At 46.4% G+C, this 26,378-nt stretch overlaps 2 protein-coding genes across 2 annotated transcripts in view; both read right to left on the reverse strand.

Moving 5' to 3' along the window:
* Positions 1–3,863, reverse strand: part of TDRD12 (tudor domain containing 12) — a 92,640-nt gene extending 88,777 nt beyond the window's left edge. The window contains exon 1 of the mRNA XM_075537237.1: positions 3,528–3,863. Coding sequence (XP_075393352.1) covers positions 3,528–3,602 — 75 coding nt within the window. The 5' untranslated portion in view covers positions 3,603–3,863. The remainder of the gene's footprint in view (positions 1–3,527) is intronic.
* Positions 3,864–12,639: 8,776 nt separating this feature from the next.
* On the reverse strand, positions 12,640–24,268 carry NUDT19 (nudix hydrolase 19). Its single transcript, XM_075537985.1, has 3 exons — positions 23,451–24,268; positions 16,574–16,781; positions 12,640–15,473 (listed from the first exon to the last, which is right to left on the reverse strand). The coding sequence occupies exons 1-3, from the start codon at positions 24,135–24,137 to the stop codon at positions 15,268–15,270; spliced, it is 1,101 nt and encodes a 366-aa protein (XP_075394100.1). The 5' UTR covers positions 24,138–24,268; the 3' UTR covers positions 12,640–15,267.
* Positions 24,269–26,378: the final 2,110 nt, after the last annotated feature.

Here is a 26,378-nt window from a genome sequence, read left to right on the forward strand (position 1 = left end):
AATTGTATGAGCCCCAATAAATTGTTAAAAAAAAAAAGAAATGCACGATTCTGGACATAGGTCATGAGAGGGCCATTACGCAAGGGGATAATGCTGCCGACACTCTGGGCTACTCTGCTTCAACAAGGTGGGAGGAGCGCATGGACACAAAAGGCAGCAATAATATCCAAGCAGGGCTCACACACAGATGCCAGACAATGAAAAAGCTCAGCATAACAAGAACTCTCCCAACAGAAGAGAAGGTAGAAGGAGCCCTAGTGGTGTAGTGGTTATGCACTGGACTGTGAACGTGTGGTCAGCAGTTCGAAACCTCCAGCAGCCCCACAGGAGAAAGACTGGGCTTTCTACTCTTGTACAGTTACAGTCTCAGAAGCCCACAGGGGGGGGGGTCACTATGAGTAGCACTGACTCGATGGCAGTGAGTTTGGTTTGATTTATTTGGTGGTGGCTGCAAATCACTAATGGTTCCTCTAATAGACTCATGTGACGTGTAGCTTTCGACATGAAAATGCAGACAAACCCCCTCCCGGGGGGACTGACAACAGAAAAATGGGTGAAGGCAGACATCAGTCACTTTAAGGCATAAAAAATAAAAATTTATGAATTATCAAGGGTTCATGAGGGAAAAAGGGTGGGGGAGGGGGAAATGAGAAGCGCATACCAATGCCTCAAGTAGAAAGAAAATGTTGTGAAAATGATAACAAATGTGTTTGACACAATGGATGAATGTATGAATTGTGGTAAGAGTTGTACGAACTCCCAATAAAATGATTTTTAAAAAAAGAAAAGGAAATGCAGACAAAGACTTTGGAGCCTCAGCCCCAGAGAAGCCAGAGATCAAGAAGCAAGAGACTTAAATATAAGACACCTCAGACTGGAGCTGTGCACAGGGGAGACCACTGCACTTGGAAACCGAGGATACTGGTCCTCTTGCAAAGATTCGTCCTCCTGACACAGGTTTGGGGTATTGTGGTAGGTCCATAATTTCAGGTCAACTGGATAGAGTAAAGGAATGGAGTGTAGTGGGTGTGGCCTTCTCATGAGGATTCTGGGATCATCCTCTCTTTCTCCTGGGAGGAGGGCCACTCTATCTGCTTCACCTTCCTGTGGAGGAGCCACTCAGAGAACTGGAGGAGCCACATGGAGCCATGCTGATGGCAGCCAGAGCCCTGGAGATGCTTTCACTGCCAGTGGATTCGTAAGACTTTTCACCCACTGGCCTGTGATCCTCCTGCGTTTGGCATTATCGCATGTGCTGTGTGAGTCTGAAGAAGAATTCATGGATTAATATGGGCTACTATCAGACTTATGGACTTGATCTGGAGTGGGCTGGAATATTTTCTCAATATGCAATTGCTCTTTGATATAAAGCTCTTTCTTGCACACAGATGAGTATCCCTGGATTTGTTTCTCTAGTCCACTCAGCCGTTTAACACGGGCACTCAAGCTGCTGCTTCCAAAGCGCTCTTCAATGAAATCGTCCTCAAGACACTATCTGAGAACACTGTCATTTTGCATCAGCTAATAGGCTTTCTAGCTGTCAGGTGTTGGCCTATTTTAATATTTTTGCTGACTATATGCATTTCCACTTACAGCATAACAATACAGCAAGTCATTCCAAAACCAGACGCGAACTGAATGACAAACCAAACCACTAAGTGGCTTCAATGACCACACAGACTCTTTTCTGATGACTCCTTTACATCTGGAGGGTTGACTAAGGTAAGGGTATCCGTTTGCAAATACAAGCATCACAAATTACCATAACCTCAAATGGTCAGGTGTCATGGAGTCCCAGCATGGTGATCCCAGGCACAGTGGGACAGGAACTGACAACTGCTGAGTCCTCCCGCTGAAAACAAGCCTGCTAAGCTGCCAGGCAGTGTTTCTGGCTGTCTCCTCAAATTTCAGCCAACTGAGTTTACTGGATCCCGTGAGTGTGACCCCCAGTCTGTGAATAGCACTGCTGTGCAGACATGGTCTCTGCCTACCTCTGGCCTTCTTATAGGTGAGAGAGAAATAAGCTTCTCTCTTGGTTACGCCACTTGGTTCCCCCAAAACACAAAGCAAACTAACTGCCATCGAGTACATGCCAACTCACCGTGACCCTAAAAGACAGTTGAGACCTGCCCCAGTGAGTTTGAGGCTATAACTTTAAAAAAAATCATTTTATTGGGGGCTCGTACAATTCTTATCACAATCCGTACATACACCCATTGTGTCAAGAACATATGTACACTTGTTGCCATCATCATTCTCAAAACATTTGCCTTCTACTTGAGCCCTTAATATCTGCTGCTCATTTCCCCCCTCCCTCCTCACTCCCCCTATCATGAGCCCTTCATCATTCGTAAATTATTATTTTGTCATGTTACACTGTCCAACATCTCCTCCATACACCCCCCTGCCCTCTTCTCTGTTGCCCCTCCCCCAGGGAGGAGCTATGTGTAGATTCTTATAGTTGGTCCCCCTTTCCACCCCACATTCCCTCCACCCTTCAGGCATCGCCACTCTCACCACTGGTCCTGTATGAGTCATCTGTCCTGGATTCCCTGTGTTTCCGGTTGCTATCTGTACCTATGTACATCCTCTGGTCTAGCCAGATTTGTAAGGTAGAACTGGGATCATGATAGTGTGTGTGGGGGGAGGATTTAAGAACTACAGGAAAGTTATGTTTCATCGCTGCTACCCTGCACCCTGACTGGCTCATCTCCCCAGAGACTATAACTCTCTAGGGGTGCAGAAAACTCACTGCCATCAAGTCAATGTGGACGCATAGCAACCCCCTGTGGATTTATGAGTCTATAATTGTTTATGGGAGTAGAAAGCCCAGTCAGTTCTACCCCTAAAAATTCCCCCAGGCCATTCCACTTCCAAATGTGTATGAATACTTATTCATATAAATTACGTAACACTTAAGTAAGCTTTGAGAGTATAAGTATGTTTGTGAATATATATACAAGTATGACAGAGGATATACGTATCATCACCCTTAGACTGGGTACATACATGCACCCCACCATAAGACAGAAGATATATGTACATTTGCTCTGTAAACCATCAATTCACGAGAGGTTTAAAGGGAGGGGGGTTGGGGGCATGTAGGTTGGTTTTAAATAGTGCACCATTTCCTATGTCCTTCTCTGGTGTCCACTGACATGACTTTTAAGTGAATTGCATTTCCCTTTTCCACCAATCCAAACTCATCAAGTTTGCAAACGGCTTCCAGGGAAACACTGTAGCTACATCAGGCCTCTCTGGTCTCCAGACGCACTTACCAGACTAAAAACACAAGAAAATACACGAAGTACTCATTTAGCTGAAATACATTTTCATACACTGGTGGCTTGAGCGCCCTAGTGCTAAGCCAAGGGTGGGCGGTCAACGCGAGGCTCGCATGCTTGACAGGCTTGGCCATCCCGGGGGCGCAACTCGGAACGGCCCAGGAGGCCAGTGTGGCTGTTTGGGCGCCTCCTGCAGTGGGGATGGGGAGGTCAGGGCCGAGGATGAGTCCTGGGCTTGCTCACCTTCAGCACCGAGACTTCCAGCATCTTCCTGGGCGCCTCCCTTGAGGTCGGCGGATTCACCCCGAGAGAACACATGCACCGAGGTGAGGGGAGTCGCGGGCAGCCCCCCTCGGGCTCTTCCTGTCTCTAGGGACGAGGAATGATCTCTTGGACGAAATGGAGTCGCTCCCGGGGCTGGACGCGCGAGCGGGAGGGTGCCGCCACCTCGGCTCCGAGGCCCCCCAGTTCACCGGCCCGGCGGACACGTGCGGGCCCGGCTCGGGCCCCAGGGTCGTCCGGCCACGCACGCACAAGCGACGAGCTCGGCCCTCCGTCGACGCCACCACGAGCGCACGCGGGAGCCCGGGTCACCTGACGCCGCCCGCGCCGCCTTCCCGGCAACCCCGCGCCCACGCGCCCCGCCCCGCCCCGCCCCGCCCCGGCCGGCAGCGAGTCCAGAAAGCACGCGGCGCGCCCAACGGCCAGGCAACCGCCAGTGCGCTCACAGCGTCCCCGTGCGGCCGGGAGGAGCAGCTGCGGGAGACGGAGCACGTGGTTCCTGCAGCGGGCCATCTCAGTGCATGGTGCCAAGTGATTTTCATTGTTGTTTTCTCCGCACAGCCCAGACCTGGCCAAACATCCAGGATCTCCCCCAGCACAGTGCACCCTCTTACCACCTGGGAAGGGCAGATCGAGTCTGTGACCTCAGAATCAGCTCCTGATTAGGCTGTGCTGCCAGCCTCAGCCTCTCTGACCAGCTTCCAGGGCTCCCGGGCTGTTGTTGCACTGTTAGGTGCTTCGCCACTGACTCCAGCGCATAGCGACCCTATGCGACTGAATAGAACTGCGCCAGACGCTTCCAGTGCTAAGTTCCTGAGGGAAGCGCTGGTGGCGGAGCTAACCCCAAAGTCAGCAGTTCGGGACCACCAACCTCGCCACGGGAGAAAGAGGACGCTTTCTACTCTAGTAAAGATGCAATTTCAGAAACCCACAGGGTTATGGGTTCAAATTCACTGCATGGCCCTGAAAGGATCTTTACAGGAGCACATCCCTAGGATTTAGTCCTGCCGAGTGGACCACTGCCACAGCAGGACTGCTTGCTCACGGGTTGTCCTTATTCTCTTCCAGTGAGCCCAAGCAGAGCCACCTTATGTAAATGAGAAGCAGAAGGTCATGTCACCTGCATCTGGCAGTTGGTTAGTGAGCTTCTTCCAATCCTGATGGTCCATTCCTGATTTAAAAACAGTCATCCCTTGTTCTGTTCCACTGACCGTCTAGTGGCCTGTGTAAAAGTTCTGCGTGCGCACGGTTGTCCTGGAACCCCTCCGTCCCAATGTGATCTGTAGTTCGTATGCTCACAGTTGAATGCCTTCTCACACTCTGTGGAACACAGGCAAACCGTTCTTCCAGTTTCTGCCCATGTGACATCAGCAATGCTACCCTTCGGGTCTTAGCTCTCCTGAACCTGCCTTGACATTTTCTGGCAGCTCTGTCACCATACTGCTGCAATGAACTTTAGCAAAGTAGTTGAACTATCTTTAACAAAATTTTACTTGCATGTAATATTGAGATTTTTTTCTTTAAAAAATCATTTTATTGGGGGCTCGCACAGCTTTTATCACAATCCATCCATCCATTGTATCAAGCACATTTGTACATTTGTTGCCATCATCATTCTCAAAACATTTTCTACTTGAGCCCCTGGTATCAGCTCATTTTGTCCCTCCCCCACGAACACTTGATAATTTATAAATTATTTTTTCATGTTTTACACTGTCCAATGTCTCCCTTCACCCACTTTTCTGTTGTCCACCCCCAAGGGAAGGGGTTATATGTAGATCATTTGATTGGTTCCCTTTCTCCCCCCACCTTTCCCTTGCCCTCCTGATATTGCTACTCTCATTATTGGTCCTGAGGGGTTTATCTAACCTGGATTCCCTGTGTTGCCAGCTCCTGTCTGTACCAGTGTACATGCTCCGGTATAGCCAGATTTGTAAGGTAGAGTTGGGATCATGATAGTGGGGTGAGGGTGGGGTTGAAATGGAAGCATTAAAGAACTAGAGGAATGTTGTCCCAGGTTTCTCTGAAAATAAGACACTGTCTTATATTTATGTTTCCTCAAGAAGACACACTATGGCTTATTTTCAGGGGATGTCTTATTTTTACTAAGTATGGTACAACAATCTACATTTATTCAAATATAGTGAAGTCATCTTCTTCTGGAACATCAACCCACAGTGCTGAGTCAGATGGTAAACACAGCTTTCCTTCTCCCCGCTGCGGACACACACTGCCTAAAGCAGAGCGTCCTGCTCCTCACTTCACGGAGACTTTGACTTTCACTGTCCATGTCTCCCTCCATGCCTCAGCTAGCAGCACGCACAGAACGACCGGGACCTGACTGGGGGAGCCGATCTTGTGGAGGGGGCTGCCTGGCTTTGTTACTGCTCCGCTCTGGTATGCTGCATAATCACGCCTATCACTATGTCTTATTTTCCAGGGGATGGCTTATATTGCACAAATGCTTAGAAATCCTACTACAGCTTATTTCATGGGTATGTCTTATTTTCGGGGAAACATGGTATGTTTCATTGGTGCTATACTGCACCAACTGGCTCGTCTCCTCCCCTCGACCCTTCTGTAAGGGGATGTCTAGTGGCCTACAGATGGGCTTTGAGTCTCCACTCCGCACTCCCCCTCATTCATAATATGATTTTTGTTCCTTGATGCCTGATACCAGATCCTATCTACACCTCGTGATCACACAGGCTGGTGTGCTCCTTCCATGTGAGCTTTGTTGCTTCTCAGCTAGATGGTCACTTGTTCACCTTCAAGCCCCAAACACTACATGTTTTAATAGCCGAGCACCATCAGCTTTCTTCACATTTGCTTATGCACCCACTTTGTCTTCAGCGGATCATGTTGAGAAGGTGAGCGTCATGGAATGCCAGCTTAATAGTAGTGTTCTTGCATTGAGGGAGTACTTGAGTAAAGGTCCAATGTCCATTTGTTACCTTAATACTAAGCCTATAAATATATGTGCATAGATTTACCCCTCAAATATAAATATTTACATATATACAAGCCTGTATTTAGACTTCTATAAATGCCTTTGCCTCCTAGTTCTTTCCTCTATTTCCTTTTACTTCCCTCTTGTCCCACTATCAGGTTCAGCCTTCATTAGGGTTTCGGTAATGCTTTAATTAGATTTTTTTAATGACTTCTAGATTCTGTTGGGTCACCTTTCTTTGGAATAGGCACAAATATGGATTTTGGTTCACTCAGTTAGCTAAGTAGCTGTCTTCCAAATTTCTTGGTAAAGACTAATAAGTACTTCCATGTTGCATCAATGTATTGAAACATCTCAATTGTTATTTTTTGAATGAATTTTTTATTGTGAAATTATGTGGGCAATTTACATTTCAGACCATCAACTCTGCATTCAACAAGTCTAGCTACTCATCAACACCCCCTTTCACCACATTCTATCTCATCCCTCTCCCTGATTCCCTTATCTCTCTCCTCCTTTTCACTCAGTCAATGCCTGTCAACCTGAAGTCTGTTGGTTGATCTTTCCAATTTTTCCCGCCCTCCCTTGGGAACCTCCAAAGGCTGTTCCCAGCGGTATACAAATCTTTCTTTTTTCCTTATAGTAGTTGTCTCATACAATGTATCCTTTTAAGACTGATTAACTTTATTCAGAAGCCCTGATGGTTTAGTGGTTAGGTGTTGGGTGCCTAACCACAAGGTCAGTAGTTCAAAACCACCAGCTTCTCCATGGGAGAAAGACTAGGGTTTCTACTCTGGTAAAGAGTTACAATCTCAGAAACCCACATGGGCAATTCTACCCAGTCCTATAGGTAGTGGCTTTAACTTTACTCAACACAATGTTCTCCAGGTCTATCCATGCCATGAGGTACTTCATGGTTTCATCACTTTTTTTTAGTGATGCATAGTATTCTATTGCATGTATGTACCAAAGTTTCTTTACCCAACCTTCTACTGTTGGGCATTTGAGCTGTTTCCAACTTCTTGTTCTTGTGAGCAGTGCTTCATTGAATATGGAAGTGCTTATGTCTGTTCACATTACTGCTCTTACTTCTTCTGGGCATATGCCTAGTAGAGGTATGGATGGCTCACATGGAATTTCAATTGCCAGTTGTTTGAGGTAGCACCATATCACTTTCCAAAATGGTTATATCTCAATTGGCATTTCATCAGTTCCTAGAGCCTTGGGTTTGTTTGTTTGTGCTTGTTTTCTTGCTAAAGCCTTCAGTGCTGCTTGGACTTCTTCCTTCAATACCTTTGGGTCCTTGATCACATTCTACCTCTTGAAATGGTTGGACTTTGACCAATTCTTTTTGGTATTGTGATTCTGTATATTCTTTCCATCTTTTTATGCTTCCTGCATTCACTCAATATTTTATCCACAGAAACTTTCAATATTACAACTTGACACTTGAATTTTCTTCATTTCTTTCAACTTGAGATATGGTGAGTGGCTTTCTAATCCAGGTCTTTACACATTTCTTCCTTTCACTTTAGCTACTCTGCATTCATGAGCAAGTCTCAGGATCTCTTCAGGCATCCTTTGGACTTTTTTCTTTCCTTTCTTTCAAATTACTTACTTCTTGCATGATATACTTCTTCATTGTTATGAGAACATTTATAATTGTCTTAAGCAGAACAAGGGGGAAACAAGACTTATTATCCAGATGGGGAAACCATTGGCATGGGGTCAAAAGGGAGTCTAAGGATTATTTGGTGATATACAGAACTTTAGAAAGGATGTGGGAGATCATGGAAAACTGTCACACATCATGTACAATGTCCTTCATCTGATCTTCAGTGATTTAGTGCTCATATACCAGATTTGTTCTTGAGATTGTCTCTACATTCAGGTAGGACTCACTCAAGCTCAACATTTGGCTGTTCTGAGAAATTTTGATGTTGTTGTGAATTTATTTTCTTCAGTTTCAACCTGAACTTGCTCAATGTCTTATTGGTTTCTTCCACCAATGGCCTCTGGCCTTATTTTGGTTGTTGATGATGGAGAAGATTCTCCATCTTCTCTTCCTACCACAGAGGTAGTCTATTTGATTCCTGTGTATTTTCTCTGGTGAGGTCCATGTGAATAGTTATCATTTCTCTTGTTGAAAATGGCATTTGCAATGAAGTCGTCATTGGTCTTGCAGCAAAATCCTAGTATGCAATCTCTGCTTCATTTCTATCCATCAGGCCCAATTTTGCAACTACTACTCCTTCTTTGTTTCCAAATTTCACATCCCAATCACCACTAAGTATCAATGCATTTTGATGACCAGTTTGATCAATTTCAGATGGAAGAAGTTGGTAAATTCTTCAGTGTCTTCTCCCCTGGCTTTAGTTGGTGTGGAACTTTGATTAACAGTTGCATTAAGGGGTCTTCCTTGGAGGAGTATAGCTATCCTGTCACACACAGCATTGTATAGCTCGAAATTTTCTTTCTGACAATGAATATGCTATTTCTCCTGCATTCGTCACTCCTGCCTCAGTAAGCCAAATCAAAGTCCATTTCAACTCACTAATGCCTACACTGATCTTTGTGCATTTCATTTTATTTCTGATTACTCCAAATTTCCCTAGATTCCCAATTTGTACATTCAAATTTCCCTAGATTCCCAATTTGTACATTCAAAATTAGTTTCTAATGAGTGCTTGGGAGATATTTCTTCTCATTTTGAGCTGCGCCCATCAGCAAATGAAGAAATGGGAAGTTTTGTCCATCCATATCATCAAGGTCAACTCTGAGGCAGCAGTTCCTACTCTATCATATTTTGAGTATCTTCTAACTTCAGTTCATTTCTGGGACTCGGACGTTCTGATGCTACTGGTTTAAAAAAAGGTTTTCAGTGGCTAATCTCTCAGAAGCGAATCACAGATTCCTTCTTTCTAGACTGTTCTTACCCTGGAAGCGCAACTGAAAACCGTTTACAATTGGGGAACGAAGTTCTGGTTCCACAAGGGAACTTCACGCAGTGTTGTGTCCTTATTTTTAGTTATTGTTTTTATATTTTTGCTGCCCACCCTAAGGCATTTTTCAAGCCGAGATAAAGGGGAGGGAAGAGACGGCACAATGTTACAAATTGCAGGAGGGGGACAAATGAAAAGTGGGTGAGGGGCGACGGAAGACAATGTAAGATATAAAAATAATAATCTATAACTTATCAAGGGTTCGTTTGGAAGAGCGGGCAGGGGAAGGAGGGAAAAGAAATGGGGATTAGGGGCCTAAGTGGGAAGAGAATGCTTTGAAAATGATGGCCGCATATGAGCAAATGTGGTTAACACACTGGATGAATGTATGGATTATGGTATGAGATATAAGAGCTCCTAATAACAGTATTTTTTAAAGAACAAAGAGAGAAGGGTGTGAGTAAAAGAGTAATGGAGAAGACTGTAGCCTCTACTCGTGTAAAATGTCCTTTAAGATGTAAATACTGACACAACGTGTGTATGTATCTATTGTGATTAGAGCTGTATGAGCCCCCAATAAAACAATTTAAAAAAAGAATGGCAGGAGAGTGAGTCCTAGACCGTAGGGCCTCCAGTCATCCCCAGACCGTCTCTCGTGTCAGTGTGCCCATGGGCAGAAAAGGGAGCGGAGGCAGGTAGACGCAAGTTTTATTAAACTGGAATAATTCTTAGCACTGGGCAAGCATACTCAACCTTCGCCAGTTCCTTGTGCTGCTGTTTCTTGCAACATTCTGTGTGGGCCCCCTCAGAAAGCAGAACCAGTAAGTCGGGTAGGAGAGTTCTCTTAGACACAGCAGCCGAGATCTAGGTGTAGGTGCCTGACACCTGTGTCATCCATTTCAGTTACAAGTGCCTCAGTTGTCACATGTGCGGTCACCAGGCTTTGTATCTTGGTTCCATCCATCACATCAATATTCTCAACTCTTCTTGCTTTGTTTCTGACTCATCTTTCTTTGTCTTTGTGGTAGTTATATAATCTGGTGTCAATTTGAGAGGATTATGAGGGAAGGGGTGGAGTCTGGCCTGTCAATCGATATAACCAATGAGGCTTCTGTGTGGCCATGGCCTTCTCCTGAGAATTCTGGGAACTCGTGTATTGCCTCCTTGGAAGCGGGGACACTTCTCTCTGCTCACTCCCTGAGAGACACTCTACTGACAAAACACATGGTGCTGCTACACCCTGGGAGATGGAGAAGCCACATGGACCTAGCCTGATGCAACCAGACCTCTGGAGCTGGAGAAGTCACGTAGAGACCCCGGCCAGGGCTGAGATGCTTACGATGCCACTGGATCCACAAGACTTCCAATCCACTGGCCTGTGATATTCTTGCATTCGGCATCATTGCATGTATTTTGTGAGTCTTAAGTGGACTTTATAGATTGGTTTTAGAGTTAAGGATTTGATCTGGACTGGGACGTTTTCTCCATTATTTAACTGCTCTTGTATATATGCTCTTTCTTATAAACATGCGTGTCTATGAACTTGTTTATCTAGTCTACCCAAACTAAGTCTTTATTTTGTGTAAAATTGTTTCAATTTATAAGTAGGTTTTATGTTACTCAGTTTTTTCTTTTAGTAAATGTAATCCATCCTTATTTATTGATAGCTAGTCCTACTTGAAAGAATTCCGCTTTAATCTTTCGGCTTTTTATGCTTGGCTGCCATTTACAGTGCTTTTTTGGTTTCAGGGATGAAGCTCGTTTCTGTTTTGAAAAGTGACCACTCTGCTTTGAATCCTACCAAGTACTTCTGCATTAAAAAACAGGTATTGCACTGTCATAAATAAAACTGCAGCTACTGATGCCCTCTCCTCACTTTCTCCCCCTTCCCTTTGCAACAACATAATCGGGCAGGCACTATCTTTTACTCAAAAGTTTTTTTTAACAAAATAGGTTAAAAGTGTAATTATATTTTTTAACATTTGTAGCACTTTCAACAATGATTATTTAGTACTGTGTTGAAAATGCAAAAACACTGCTAATCAGTAACAGTAACGCCTCATGGCTGTTCTATTTGATTTCCACGTTTACAATCAAGAGTTCTGCTATACACTTCTACTTCAGTTTTTCCTTGGATTTTCCTGCCATCTGTAGTAGCTCTGATTCTTTTCCAGACAGGCTGGAGTGTTCAGAGGGATTTGAACCCAGGCCATCTGGGTCTGATGCTGGTCTCGCATTCCCTGTACACACCTCATCCTTTCCCCCTTGGGTCAGGAGCCCTGGTGGTATAATGGTTATATATTGGGCTGAGACCTGCATGGTCAGCAGTTTGAAACTACCTGCTGCCCCTTCTTGGGGAACGACAGGACGTTCTACTCCCCAGACTTGAAACTCCCAGGGGACAGTCCTACCCTGTCCTGTCTGAGTAGGCATGGACTGGATGGCTGTGCGTTTTTAAGTGTTTCTTCTTTGGAAACTTCCACTGTCGTCCTTATCCCGAGTGCTTTGAAATTCCAGGGCAGTGTGTCTGCCTGTGACTTTTTCTTTATGAAATATCCTGTTCAATGCTGTTCTTTCAGATGAAAAGTAAAAAATCTTCTCCATCTTGGCAAACTTTCTCCTTCATTTTGACAATTTCTTCTTCCGCTACTTTGTCTGAAGTATCGGTTGAATATTAGATTTCTTGCATCCATCCAAATGCTTGTTTTATTACAAATTTTCATTTTCTGTTAACATATGAATTTTCCTAAAATTCATTCAACCATTCTTTTGCACTTTTAAGTTTGGCAATCGTATATTTATTTCCATAAACTCTTATTCTCTGAGTTTTTCTCAGTCTTTTAAATCTACAATCAATTGATCCGCTTTTAAATAAAGCAAAGCCAAACTCACAGTCACTGAGTCAATTCTGACTCATCCTGACCCTGTAGGACAAGGTAGAACTGCCCCCAAAGTTTCGGAGACTGTAAATCTTTACGGGAATAGAAAGCTTCCAAGGAACAGAGAGTGGTTTCCAACTGATGACCTTGTGGTTAGCAGCCCAACGCATAACCCACAATGAGCTCCTCCTAGTAGTGACATGGAAGTAATTTTTAAAAAATGTTTCTGAGCATTTGTTTCCTTTTCTGTTTTGTCTTCTTTTTGTATTCCTTGTTATATATATATTTTTTTTCATATATATATATATATATATATATCCACCCCACCCCCCCCCAGGGTCAGATTTCTGTATATCTGGTTCTTTCTGGCCATTGGTTTTGTTCATGTTTCTTGATACATTAGTCTTTAAGAACAGGCACTGTGTTGGATTCTTTGGGTTTCCTATGCTTTTTACATACCTTGTGAGGTCACTCCTGATGAGTTTTCTATCTGTAAGTGGGAAGATAGGTAGGACTTCTAATAGGTTGACTTCATGTCAGTGGTTATGCGTTGAACTGTGAACTGCAAGGTGAGTAGTTTGAAACCACCAGCTGCTCCAAGGGTGACAGATGAGGCTTTCGACTCCTGTGAAGAGTTACAGTCTCAGACACCCACAGGGCAGTTCTAGCCTGTCCTGTAGGGTCACTGTGAGGTGGAATCAACTTGATGGCATGAGGGTCTTTTGTTGTTGGTGGTTTGGTGTTAGCATTTAAAAAGTCATTAAGAGGCGAAAGAAAAGTAGCCTCAGAGAGAGGCAGAGTGGTCAAGAGGGGAGGGCAGAGTGGGACACTGTGACACAGGCAGAGGCTGAAAAAGAGGCTGGAGAGGAGCAGAGATTATGAAACTACAGAAGCCAAAGCATGAGGGTTCCTCCCAAAATATGAAAATTAAGTGACCTCTCTGAAGGGGTGGAGTTCCTTTACATTTGAGCCCTTAAGTACATAGCCCCTGTTATGGGAGCCTGGGTGGCACAGCAGTTCATCATTGAGCTGTAATCAGCAAGGTCAGCTGTTTGAAACCAAGAACCACTCTGAGGGAGAAAGGCAGGGCTTTCTATTCCCACTTACCAGCTACACTTTCAGAAACCCACCGGGGCCGTTCTACCCTGTTCTTCACCGTCATTAGGAGTCGGCACCCTTCTCAGGCAGTGTTCGGTTGGGTTGGAAGAACTTTAAAGCCATCCTCTTGGGGGAAAAAAACCCCCAAGTTTCTAGATTCCTAAGTCAAAACAGAATGTGAACAGAATCTCTGGTTCTCAAAACTCATGTTAGAAGCATTTCCTACAGAAAATACGTTTTAATGTCGAATAGTTTCTCAACCTTGAACACAGGAGTCTTTGTTCTGGAGGGCTGTCTGGTGCAGGCGATTATTTAACTATATCCCTAGCCTCCATGGCATTAGCAGCCCTTCCCTTCCAGCTGTGACAAACAAAAAATTCAGAGTGCGCCAGCAGTCCCCTACAGGTCAAAGTGACCCTAGGCTGAAAACCCTTGTTTTAGAATCTAGATGTATTCCTCTAATCGGGAATACTGTACACACATTTTACTTATCATTATATCTATTGTATATAAGAAAATAAGACAGTGCATGAAAGTAAAATCCCCTACATAATACCTAAGTCAGAGGCATTGAATTAGAATTGGCACTTTAGTCATCATTTCCCTTTCATCAATAAACTCTGTTCCCCACTAGAGAGGGTAAAAAAATCACCCCAGCTAACCATACTGAAGGTAAATACCATAAACCACCCCTAAATGAGGAACAGCTTGAAGTCCCTCTAGCCTCTTTGTTTTAATTAGCACTTGGTTGTAAATCATTATGGCTTTTGTGAAATTTAAAAGTTGTTTCATAATTCTTTAAAATATTAACTAAATAGATTTCTAATTTGGGTATGAGGGAAGGACCAATGTAATTTGGTTCGAAAGGAATCCAGAGGTAAGCATCAAAACTAACGAAGCAGCATGGAAATCACGGCCTATCACTTAAAGCAGCGCTTCTCAACCTGTGGGGCACGACCTCTTTGGGGGCCGAATGACCCTCAGCAAACACATAAATATTTCACAATATATAATTATATATCGTTTTGTGATTAATCACTATTCTTTAATTATGTTCAATTTGTAACAATGAAAATACATCCTGCATATCAGATATTTACATTACGATTCGTAACAGAAGCAAAATTAGTTATGAAGTAGCAACGAAAATAATTTTGTGCTTGGGGGTCCCCACAACATGAGGAGCTGTGTTAAAGGGTCACAGCATTAGGAAGGCTGAGAAGCACTGATTTAAAGGATGCCTCAGTGCACTCCTCACCAGGCAACACTCACAATGTTCCCAATTCCAGCAGGAAGGCTAAGGAAGTCGTGAAGCAAACTTCTACACCACGGATCAGTGCAAATTCAACTGGATGATTCAGAGAGCAGGAACAGTAGGAAATGTTACTTAAACGCCACAGTAATAAAAACAACACAGAAGTAGAAACCCTGGTGGGTGGACTTTTTCCCACTCATTTTGATAATAAGATCATTAATACTTTATAGTTGAGGTACATTGTACCATTTAAGAAAATAAAATAAGCGAGACCCTCACCCGCTGCCAATGAGTCGATTCCAACTCAAGAGACCCTCTAAGAATCAAATAGAACAGCCCCTGCGGATTTCCAAGGCTGTAAATCTTTATGGGAGCAGAAACCCCCACCTCCCCTCCCAGGAGCCCTTGTGGTTAAAAGCCCAACGCGTAGCCACTACGACCGTAGGGCTACAACGTAAGCCAGGGAGAACGTGAAACAAGGATGTGCAGTAACTCCTTCTATTCCGAGGACGCTTCGTCAACCCCTCTTCGTTGGAACTGACTGCCTCAAACAGAGCTCTTCTAAAGAAGCACCAGCCTACATTCGACTCTTACTCACTACATAGGTCTTCGGATAAATGTGCTTATACTTTGACTGAAAAGTCACATGGAGACTATAAAGATGGCGATTGTGAAGCACCATTCGATGAAAGGTCTTGCCTTCCTGCATGATTTCTGCAGTATTTTTTTCCGTGGATAAATTTTTTTCTAGATAGTCCGAATCTTCCAAGTACAGGTCATCTCCTGAAAAATAAGAACATTTTAATTCCACATGCAGTGTCATTTTAGAAAATAGTCCAACATACTCTCCATCTCTCGTTCTTGTTGCCGCGTCGATTCTGAGTCAATAACCCTGTACAGCCGGGTAGAAACACCCTGTGGGTTTCTGAGGCTGTCGATTTTTATGGGAGTAGAAAGCCTTGTCTTTCTCCCATGGAGCTGCTGGTGGTTTCAAACTGCTCATCTTGCAGGCAGCAGCCCAAAGCATAACCTGCTATGCCACCAGAGCTCCTTCTGACATATTAGTAACCTACAAATCAGTAGCTACTTGGATCTATTTCATGTGCTTGAAACTGTTGTAGTTGTTAAATAACCTCAATGTTATGAGCTTACCAACTTCTTTCTTGTATTTCAAAATATTTTTCTCCCCTAACACCCCACCTCCCACCAACCAGCCAAGTGTCTTCTTTGAGAATGTATGCATTTCTGACCAGCATGTCTTCATCAAAAACTAAGACTTTTATACTCAATCATGGCATTTTTCATCCTATTCAATATTGATACCAAAATTGGTTTTAATATCCATATACTTTCGGTCTTTCAATGTGGGCTACTCTGTACTCAATTGGAGACATTTCATATTTCATATTTCATTTCTACTTCAAAAACGGTCACATTATCCCCATGTAAGTTGAGTAATAAACCTTAGCACTACTCTGTGGAGCCGAGAAGCTACGAAGCCACACAGGTCACCAAGTCCTGCTCCAAACGACCACAAATGCTCGCTAACAAACCCTCCTGAATTCAAATACACCGAAAACGCCCGGGTTCTCATGCATCCAAAACTAACAGGAAAAAAAAAGAGAGAGAGAGAGAAAGATAATGTAACAGAAATCATTTTGTAATGGCTTAGAATTACATTCACAAAAAATGTGTATGTGTGTGTGTGTGTGTGTGTGTGTGTGTGTGTAAAGTGACAGGACACTATAGTGACGTTGATCTTATTTCATAACACCCTCAAGGGCACTTAACACACGCTGCAGTTTCTGGCCCTGTGTTGGGTCGTACCACTCAGTGCCTTCAGGGGGATGCAAACAGGAAGTCTTAGTCCTCTGCCAACTTACCTGGTAGCAGCTGGATCGCCCCATTCGCAGTTAACAGTGTGATCGGCATCCACCTTTCCCTCCCTTCTAATGCATGCTCCAGACAAAACGTGTGCAGGTCGGAGAGAGAGGCAAAGTTGGCCAGTCTTCTTATTTCATAGAACTGGGGGGGTGGCAACCAAATTTCTTTGGACAGGAAACTTTCTGTTGCTTCTGATGGAGATGACCACTGAGGGGACACAAAAGTAAGGCTTCCTGAGGTTTATTTCACAGACAACATAACATTTGATGTTTCTGGCTCCAGAGTCAGATGGCAACAGAACAACACACCTATCTTGGAAGAAGTACGACCAGAATGCGCCTTACAGACATTAAGGGCTAGACTTTGTCTCACGTACTTTTGGGCATGTGGTCAGGTGAGATCATTCCCTGGAGAAGGACAGCAGGCTGGGTAGAGTAGAGGGGTAGTGAAAAAAAGGAAGGCCCTCCACAAGATGGACTGACACCGTGACTGTGACTGGCTCAGACCTGAGAGCAATTGTAAGGACGGCACAGGACTGGCAGTGCGTCTGTCCTGCTGTGCACTGGGTCGCCGAGTCAGGCCTGACTTGATGGCACCTAACAATAACCGGTCCAGTACTTGAGTCTTAATTGGAGATGTACAATGAATCCACATGCAGGAGCCTTGGGAGTGTTGTGGGTTACACATTGGGATGCTAACCACAGGGTGAGCTGTTCAAATCCACCAGGAGCTCCACAAGAGAAAGATGAGGCTTTCTACTCCCAGAAAGATTTACAGCCTCAGAATCCCAAAAGGAAAGTTCTACTCTGTCTTAAAGGCCACTGAGTGATAGAATCTATTTGGTGGCCTGGGTATAATCCTGGGATGATCCCCTTAAAAAGGTGAGAATTAGGAGACCAATCCTGAGACCAGGGAGGCCATTTCTTGCTCCTATAAATCATCGCTTTGGCTGGCTGCAGGGACAAAGTGGTAGGCTGAGGCCTTCCGCATCAGAAGGCAGCATGAAGCGTGCCACATTTCACAACGGGACGCAGATGCAGATGCAGATGCATTGGGAGCTCTCACAGAGGCTTGGTTCTGTCTATGGACCTGAGAGAGAACTCTGTAAGAGATCATCAACCAGGCAGGTCACAAGTGCACTTCCTGGATAGGGTGGAAGAAAAACGTAAAACAAAATTCAAAATCATTAAAAAAGACTAGTCTTACTGGTGGAATTTCAAGCCTGGAACTGAGCTAACTGCCATCTGGGAGTTAACTTTGCAGCCAAACAATAGCCAGCATTACGAGGTGAACAGTAACACCTGGCAGGTATGAAAGCCTTAAGCCAGTGGTTCTCAACCTGGGGGTTGTGACCCGTTTGGGGGTCGAATGACCCTTTCACAGGGGTCGCCCACTTCATAACGGTAGCAAATTACAGTTATGAAGTAGCAACGAAAATAATTTTATGAGCTAAACAAGCAGCCATCTAGCTCAGAAGCAACAAAGCCCACATGGAAGAAGCACACCAGCCTGTGTGAGCACGAGCTGTCGAAGGGATCAGGTATCAAGCATCAAAGAATAAAAAATCATATCATTGTAAATGTGGGTAAGTAGAGAGTGGAGCCTCAAAGCCCATCGGTAGGCAACTGGACACCGCCTTACTGAAGGGCTGTGGGGAGGAGATGAGCCAGTCAGGGTACAGGGTAGCAATGATGAAACATATAACTTTCCGCTAGTTCTTAAATGTTCCTCCCCCCACTATCATGATCCCAATTCTACCTTGCAAATCTAGCTAGACCAGAGGATGTACATAGGTATAGGTGGAAACTGGAAACATAGGGAATCCAGGACAGATGACTCCTTTGGGAACAGTGGTGAGAGTGGTGATGCCTGGAGGGTGGAGGGAATGTGGGGTGGAAAGGGGGAACCCATTATAAGAAGCTATGTATAGCTTCCTTCCTGGGGGATGGACAGCAGAGAAGAGGGTGGGGGGAGACATCAGACAGTATAACATATGACAAAATAATAAGAATTTATGAATTATGAAGGATTCATGAGGGAGGGGGATGAGGGTGGGAGGCGGAAAAGTAAGCAACCCTTATTAAGGACTCAAGTAGAAGGCAAATGTTTTGAGAATGATGATGGCAACAAATGTACATATGTGCTTGACACAATGGATGGATGTATGGACTGTGATAAGAATTGTATGATCCCCTAATAAAATGATTTTTTTTAAAGTTAGAAGCAATTTTCAAATAAAGCAAAATAATTTCAGTTAAAAAAAAAAGAAAATACTTCTATGGTGGGTGGGTGGGGGGGTAGATGAGTCACCACAACATGAGGAATTGTATTAAAGGGTCCCAGCATTAGGAAGGTTGAGAACCACTGCCTTAAGCAATCAATATACAAAAGTCACAGGGAAGCATTTGCCTGAGGATACAGCTCAGAAGACACAAAGGACAGAAAGAATAAAAACTTCACTATGGGTGCTTAAGTAAATGTGGTGAAGAAAGCCCATGGTGTTGGCTATCGAATATAGGGTCTGGGGTCTTGAAGACTTGAAGATAAACAAGTGACCATCTAGCTGAGAAGCAACAAAATCCACATAGAAGAAGCACACCAACCTGTGTGATCATGAGGTATCGATGGGATCAGGTACCAGGCATCTAAGACCCAGAACGAAATCATTCCCAAGGTGAATGGTGGTGTGGGAGGGGGCACGGAGGGGAGACCCAATGGCCATCTGTAGACAATTGGACATCCCTCTTCAGAGGAGTCACAGGGAATAAATGAGTCAGTCAGGGTGCAGTATAGCACCGATGAAACACACAACTTTCCTCTAGTTCTTTGGTACTTCTTTACCCGACTATCATGACCTCAATTCTACCTGACAAATAGGATTAGACCAGAACATGCACACTGCTACAGAGTGTGCAACACAGGGAATCCAGGATTGATAACCCTGGGCTAACAAGGAGAGTAGAGATACCAGGAGGACTAAGGGAGGGTGGGGGGAGAAAGGTGGAATCGACCACAAGGATCAACCTAGGCGGATGAACAACAGAAATGTGGGTGAGGGGTGACAGAGGATGATGTAAGATATGAAAATAATAATCTACAACTTATCAAGGGTTCATGAGGATGAGTGGGCGAGGCGGGGGGAAGAAATGGGGAGCTAATATCAGGGACTCAAGTGGGAAGTTAAAATGATGATGGCAGCATAGGTGCTTAACACACTGGATGAATGTACGGATTGTATTAAGAGATGTAAGAGCCCTCAATAAAAGTATTAAAAAACAAAACAAAACAAAAACTTCACTGCTACTGAGTCAATTCCAACTCACAGCACCCCTACAGGGCAGGGCAGACCTGCCCGTGGGTGTCCGAGTCGTTAACTCTTTCACGGCATAAAAAGCCTCATCTTTCTCCCAAGAAGAGGGCAGCAGTTTCAAATTGCTGACCTTGCGGTTAGCAGCCACCCCCTGGGCCACCAGGGCTCCTACAGGGAAGAAGGCCCAACTGAAACAGAGAGCACAGGGAGGGCGTGGGAAGAGCATGCTCACCTCGTGGGGACTGTAGTCAATGTCATGAAACAGAATGTGTGTGAAATGTTGAATGACAATCAATTGGCTCTGTAAACTTTCACTCAAATCCCCAAAATAAGGTTACGCCAAAGCTGGCTCTTTGAAAAGCTCAATGTCCAATTGATTTGGACTCACGGTGACGCCGTGTGTTCCAGAGCAGACGACTCCTTCAGGTTTGTAGGGCAGTATAATGGAAGCAATTGCCAGATCTTTCTTCCACAGCATCAGTGGAAGATTCGCGGTTGAGCAAACAGAGCTTGGACCCTTATAAACCCGTTGTTAGTTCTCTGCCAGGCGATCCAGACTCGTGGAGAGTTCGCACGTGCAGAGTAGCACTGCTCCATAGGGTTTTCCCGGCTTTGATCTTCAGGTCTGGGTAGGCTGGTTTGAATCGTCAATCTTTTGGGTATAGTAGTCAAGTCATGGTGTTTGGGTTGCCTAGGGACTCTAAACCACCAAACCAGACCCATAGTGCCCTATATGACAAAGTAGAACTGGTCCATAGTTTCCAAGGCTGCAAATCTTTACTGAAGCAGACTTTGGAGTAGCTGGTGGATCCAAACTGCCCTTCCAGTTAGAAGTCGTGGTGAAGTGAAATTACTTATGGCTCTTCTACCCATTGCCCTCTAAGTCCTACCAGGTGACGGGGTGGAATGATTTACCGTTTGGTCCCTCCCCTGGATATGAGCCATCTCAAAGGCAGGGGCAGAGAGAGTGCCAGGGCCATTAAGAAGGAGCAGCCACCTGTGAGCATGTGGGAGACCCCGGCTGCAGTGGTGGGGACAGGAGAGGCAGCAGTGCTGAGAAACAGAGACCATGACACTGTGAGGCAGACAAGTGGGCACAGGTCAAAGGACCACATGCCGAGCAGTCAAGGACCAGAGGGGCGTGCCTGCGAAGAGGAACTGCTATGGACAAAAGACCACATGCGTTTTGCTCCTGACTTGTCTTAATGTTGTCAACTTCCCTAATAAACACCCCCAGTCAGGAGTGTTAGCTGCGATCTCTGTGCAGCCACTGCAGCAGACGTCGGACCCCACAGAGAAGCAGAGTGCCGTGGGAGGGACAGTTGGTGTCAAGATAGGCTAGCAAGAGGGCTGGTGGAGGCAGCCTCTGTCTTTTGGCGCTCTCCTGTGCCTAGCCAGAGGTCAGATGCAACCTCCAAGTAATTTCCTCAGCAGTCCAACTGAAACAGGAGGACATTTTCTAGGGACTCTGAAAACGCAAACCAAACTCACTGCCACCAGATTGATGCTGACTCATCGGGACCCTAGAGGACAGGAGAGAAACGGTGAGTTTCTGAGACTTTATAGGAGTAGAAAGCCCCATCTTTCTCCCTTAAGTGGCTGGTGGGCTCGAGCTGCTAACCTTGCGGATAACAGTTCACTGTGTAATCATTATGCCACCAGGCTCCTTCTAGCCAAATAGTAATCACAGTACCTCCCTACCACAGAAGTTGGATTATATGAAGAAGAATGTGGCATCAGGACTGGAGGAAGATTAACAACCTATGATAGCAGATGACAAAACCTTGGACTTAACTTGCTGACAAAGATCAAGGATTGCAGCCTTCAGTATGGATTATAATTCAACGTAAAGAAAACCATATTCCTCACAACTGGACCAACAGGTCACAGTGTGATAAACAGAAAAGATTACAGTGCCAAGGATTTCATCTCGCTTGGATCCCCAATCAATGCTCATGGAAGCAGCAGACAAGAGATCAAATGATGCATTGCATTAGGTAAATCTACTGCACGAGACCTTTCAAAAATGTTGAAAAGCAAGGAGGTTATTTTGAGGACGAGGGTGCAACTGACCCAAGGCATGGTATTTTCAACTGCCTCATATGCATGTCGAAGTTGGACACTGAATATGGAAGACCGAAGAAAAATTGATACATTTTGATATATGGTGTTGGCGAAGAATATTGAAAGTACCATGGACTTCCAAAAGAAGAAAGAGATCTGTCTTGGAAGAAATACAGCCAGAGGCAAAGATGGTAAGACTTCATCTCACGTGCTTCGGACATGATGTCAGGAGAGACCAGTCCCTGGAGAAGGACATCGTGCTCGGTAAAGTAGACGGGCAGCAAAAATGGGGAAGGCCCTTGAGGAGCTGGACGGACACAGTGGCTACAGCAATGGCTCAAACATAAGAACAACAGTGAGGATGGCGCAGGCCTGGGCGGTGCTTCTGTTGTCCATCAGGGTTGCTAAGAGCCATAACCAACTTAAAGACACCTGACAACAACAGCCCAGGAGTCACAATTGATTTGATGGCAGTGGATTTGGTTTGGGGACTCCAATGGATAAAACCTCAGCTAGCAACCCTAAAAGGCAGTGGTTGGAACCCTCTGGTCACTTTTGTCTACAGGAGCGAGAAGCCTGGAAATCTACTCCTGCAAAGCTTTCCAGCCTAGGAAACCCACTAAGGCCGCCTCACCCAACAAACAAACAAACAACACTCACACACACACACACACAACAAAACTCACTGCCATCAAGTTGATTGCAACTCAGTGACCCCATAGGCCTGGGTAGTAAGGCTCATCTGGGTTTCTGAGACGGTAAGCCCTCTCTTTATGGGAGTAGAAACGCGCATCTTTCTCCCTTGGAGTGGCTGGTAGTTTCAAACTACTGGCCTTGTGGATCACAGCCCAACACGTAACCACTATACCACCAGGCCTTCACCCACTGGGGCAGTTCTACTCCATGCTATGGAGTCATGAAGTAAGAATAAGGACCACACAACACCACCAGCCCTGCACGTTGCTGTGGGAGTTAAACTAGCTAGTAAACAAAGTACATGTGAAAGCACCTACATCACCATCCTACAGAGAAGGTTCTGGTTTGGGTCACACCTGTGTGGGGGTGCGGAGGGGGCCCTTGTGGGGAGAGAGGGTCAAGAAACTGAATGTTGCACCGACTGCCATGTATTTTGGACGAAGGAAGTTCAGAAGGCGCCTTTAGAAACAAAGGCACAGCTGACAGGAGCTGGTTGTTTCACTGCTATTAGGAGGGGTCGGTCCATGGAAATGGGCTTCCTGCTTGGTTCAAGGGCAGGGAAGAGGCAGACCTCTGAACTGAGACCGTCGCTCATGGCAGACGACCAGGCCGTGTTTCATTTGGCTAGACATCGAGTCACGGTGAGTCGGAACCGACTCAACTGCATCTAAACAACATGACCCTGGGGTCGTTAGCCTCGCTGGGATCAGCCTGTCCAGAGACGACCAGTGGGCTTTTCGCCCCTTGCTAGATCCCTACTCTCGAATTCTGGTTGTCCTCCTCCCCCTGCCGGAGGGACACCCTACCTGGCTGCTCACCACCTCGGCCATGTCCAGGCAGACGGGCGGCGGCTCTCGCAGGCAGCACAGGTAGAAGGCGGTGTCGAAGCGCCGGCCGCCGGGCCGGAAGAAGGGCGTCAGCCAGGTGCTCCAGTCGTGCAGCGCCCAGATGTCGGGCGTGCAGTCCAGGTGCGCGCACAGGCTCAGGAAGTGGCGCGGGTCGCTGCGGACGCGGGCGCGCCAGGCGGCCACGCCGGGCGGCGGCTCCAGGGCCCGGCCGGGCTCGGGCAGGGGCCCTCCGGGGCCGGGCGCCGGCAGGGAGCCGCGGGGCCGCAGCAGCAGCACGCCGGCCTCCTCGAAGGCCTCGCGGATGGCGCAGATGCGGAAGGCCACGTCATCCGGCAGCGCGCCGGCGGGGGCGGCGGGCAGCACCGGGAAGGCGGCGCGCCGCGGCGCGGGGGGGCCCAGGCTGAAGCGCGGCGGCCCGTGGTGCGGCGCGAAGAGGCGCAGCCAGTCGGCCGAGGCGTCGGCCGCCTCCAGCACGCCGCCCGGGAAGACGTGCGCGCCGGGCAAGAAGGCGCTCCGGCGATCGGAGCGGCGCAGCAGCAGCAGCCGGAAGCCCTCGGCGGGGCCCGGGCGCGCCCAGCCCGCCACCAGCACGGTGGAGGCCGCCCGCCGCCAGGTGCTCGGGCTCGGTCGCAGGGGCCCGCTCATGGGGCCGGCTCGGGCGCCGCGGGCACGGCCTGGCCAGGCCTGAGGACGCAGCTCCGCGCACGCAGCCGAGCGAGCTCCGAGCCGATGCCCCGCGCGCCGTTGAACCCTGGCCGCTCGACCTTCACCGGGCCGGCCTGTGGGCGGAGTGGGGCGCCTGCGCGCCGAGACACCCCCGCGCGCGCCAGGTCACTCGCGCGCGACGGGAGCCGCCCAGGACCTGTGAGCGCATAGCGGAATGGGACCCGGAATGCTTACACGCGTGTGATCCACCGCGGTAAAATGAGGTGCCCACCCGCCTTAGCACACTTAAAGCCGGGGCCGGGGCCTTCTCAAATCAAGGCTGGGGCGCCGGAGTGTCAAAAGCAGGTGTTGAATTATAAATGTCTCACAAAGGTGTTAGGTAGCTAGCATCTGGGATGGGAAAGTCCATTTACGCATGCCCAGGAGAGCCAGCATAGGAAAGCTGGATTTTCCCGCCGGTGGGCTCGGATGGGCGTTACACCTGGAGCAGCCCACCTGGGCCAGGTGATTGCAATTCATCCAATGGGATCGACCTGGGGTCGTTCACCACGCCTCCCCCCCCCACCCCTTGAAAATGCAGGGACCAGAAGGGGGAGGGGTGGTCTGGCAGTCTTCGTGGAAGGAGAGAGATCCTTGGGTGACCTGGGGCAGTCTCTGCAAGGCCGCATGGTCAGAGGAATCCTATGGGTGCCGCTTAAAACCTGAAACTTAACTTTAACTCTCATTAAATTCACTTGGATCACGAGCCCAGCTTCGGCGTGAATTCTTTCTCGCGTGGAGCCAAGGACTGAGGTTGGAATCTAGCCTGGAGAGAGAGACCTAACAGGCACCCCTGACAGAGGGGTGGTTTCATCCTAAGCCTTAAAGTTAATCCAAATATCATCTTCAGCACCCCACATTCGCTTTTGATCGCCAAGCTGCCGAAGTGAAAACCATGGAGGCAAGAAAGAATAGAATCTCCGGATGAATCTCCTTGGTAATCCCAAAAGCAGGCTATTTAGGGAAAAGATAGCTGGGCATCGTACACATGGAAAGGATGGGGACATAAACAAAGAACAGGTGAAGGAGGAATGTACACAAATGATAGGAACATAGGAGAGAGCTACCTACCTTCTTGGTCATCCCCAATTGTGGCCTGATAGATGGGAAAAAAGACCCCTCCTGACTGTCTTTATCATAAAGTATTTGATAATGTTTTCTCAGAAATTACTGTTTAAATTGATCTCATCTGTTGCAAGAGTCACCCACACTAGAAACAGAACAAATCTTGTATGGCTTTCCAGGTGGGGTCAGACGTAGCTTTGATGTCCTGTCAGTCTGTTTCCCGTGTCTTTTTTTCCTCTGCTGCATATGCCAAGAAAACTTAAACATTGCCCCCCCACACCCTCCCACGATTATAATCTTATGATTTACCCATAGGACACACTGCACACAGCCTCTTGAGTTGTTAGGGCAGCTGAGGATCCTCTTCAGGCAGCTTAGGTCATCTGATCAGTTCCATTTTACAAGAGAATGTTTAATCCTCGTCTGGATAGTTTCTTTTTAGTGGCTGGAACACTGGACTCGTTAGTGGCCTCCAAGCACAGAATTAACATCTTTTGTTAGGCGCCTGTTCAAATCTGAGTCCTCTCTTTAACAAGCGGCCCCTGGGTGATGGATGTAATGGTTTGCCCTGGACTACTAAATTGAAGGTTGACTATTCAGATCCACCCACAAGTACCTCGAGAAAAAGGCCTGGCGATCTGCTTCCATAAAGATCACGCTGGAGTAGTTAAACTGTGTACCACTTGTACACAGAATCAACTGACTATTGTTTGTTTGTTTTAAGTTTATTTAAATCAGTTCTATGACTGCAATTTTAAGTGATCCATTAGCCTGTCAGTTTCGTAGAGGTGACTGAACAAACAATCCTCTTAACTCACTACCTTTGAGTTAATTCTGACTCACAATGAGCGTGTGGATAGAGTAGAACTGTGCTTATAGGTGTCTGAGGCTGTCACTTTTTAAATTTATTTTTTAATCGTTTTATTAGGGCCTCATACAACTCATCACAATCCATACATACATTAATTGTGTAAAGCACATTTGTACATTCATTGCCCTCATCGTCAAAACATTTGCTCTCCACCCAAGACCCTGACATCAGCTCATTTTTTCTAATCCCAACCCCTCCCTCTCCCTCATGTACCCTTGATAATTTAAAAATTATTTTGTCATATC

This window comes from Tenrec ecaudatus, chromosome 18, assembly GCF_050624435.1.
Source record: "Tenrec ecaudatus isolate mTenEca1 chromosome 18, mTenEca1.hap1, whole genome shotgun sequence".
Classification (NCBI taxonomy): domain Eukaryota; kingdom Metazoa; phylum Chordata; class Mammalia; order Afrosoricida; family Tenrecidae; genus Tenrec; species Tenrec ecaudatus.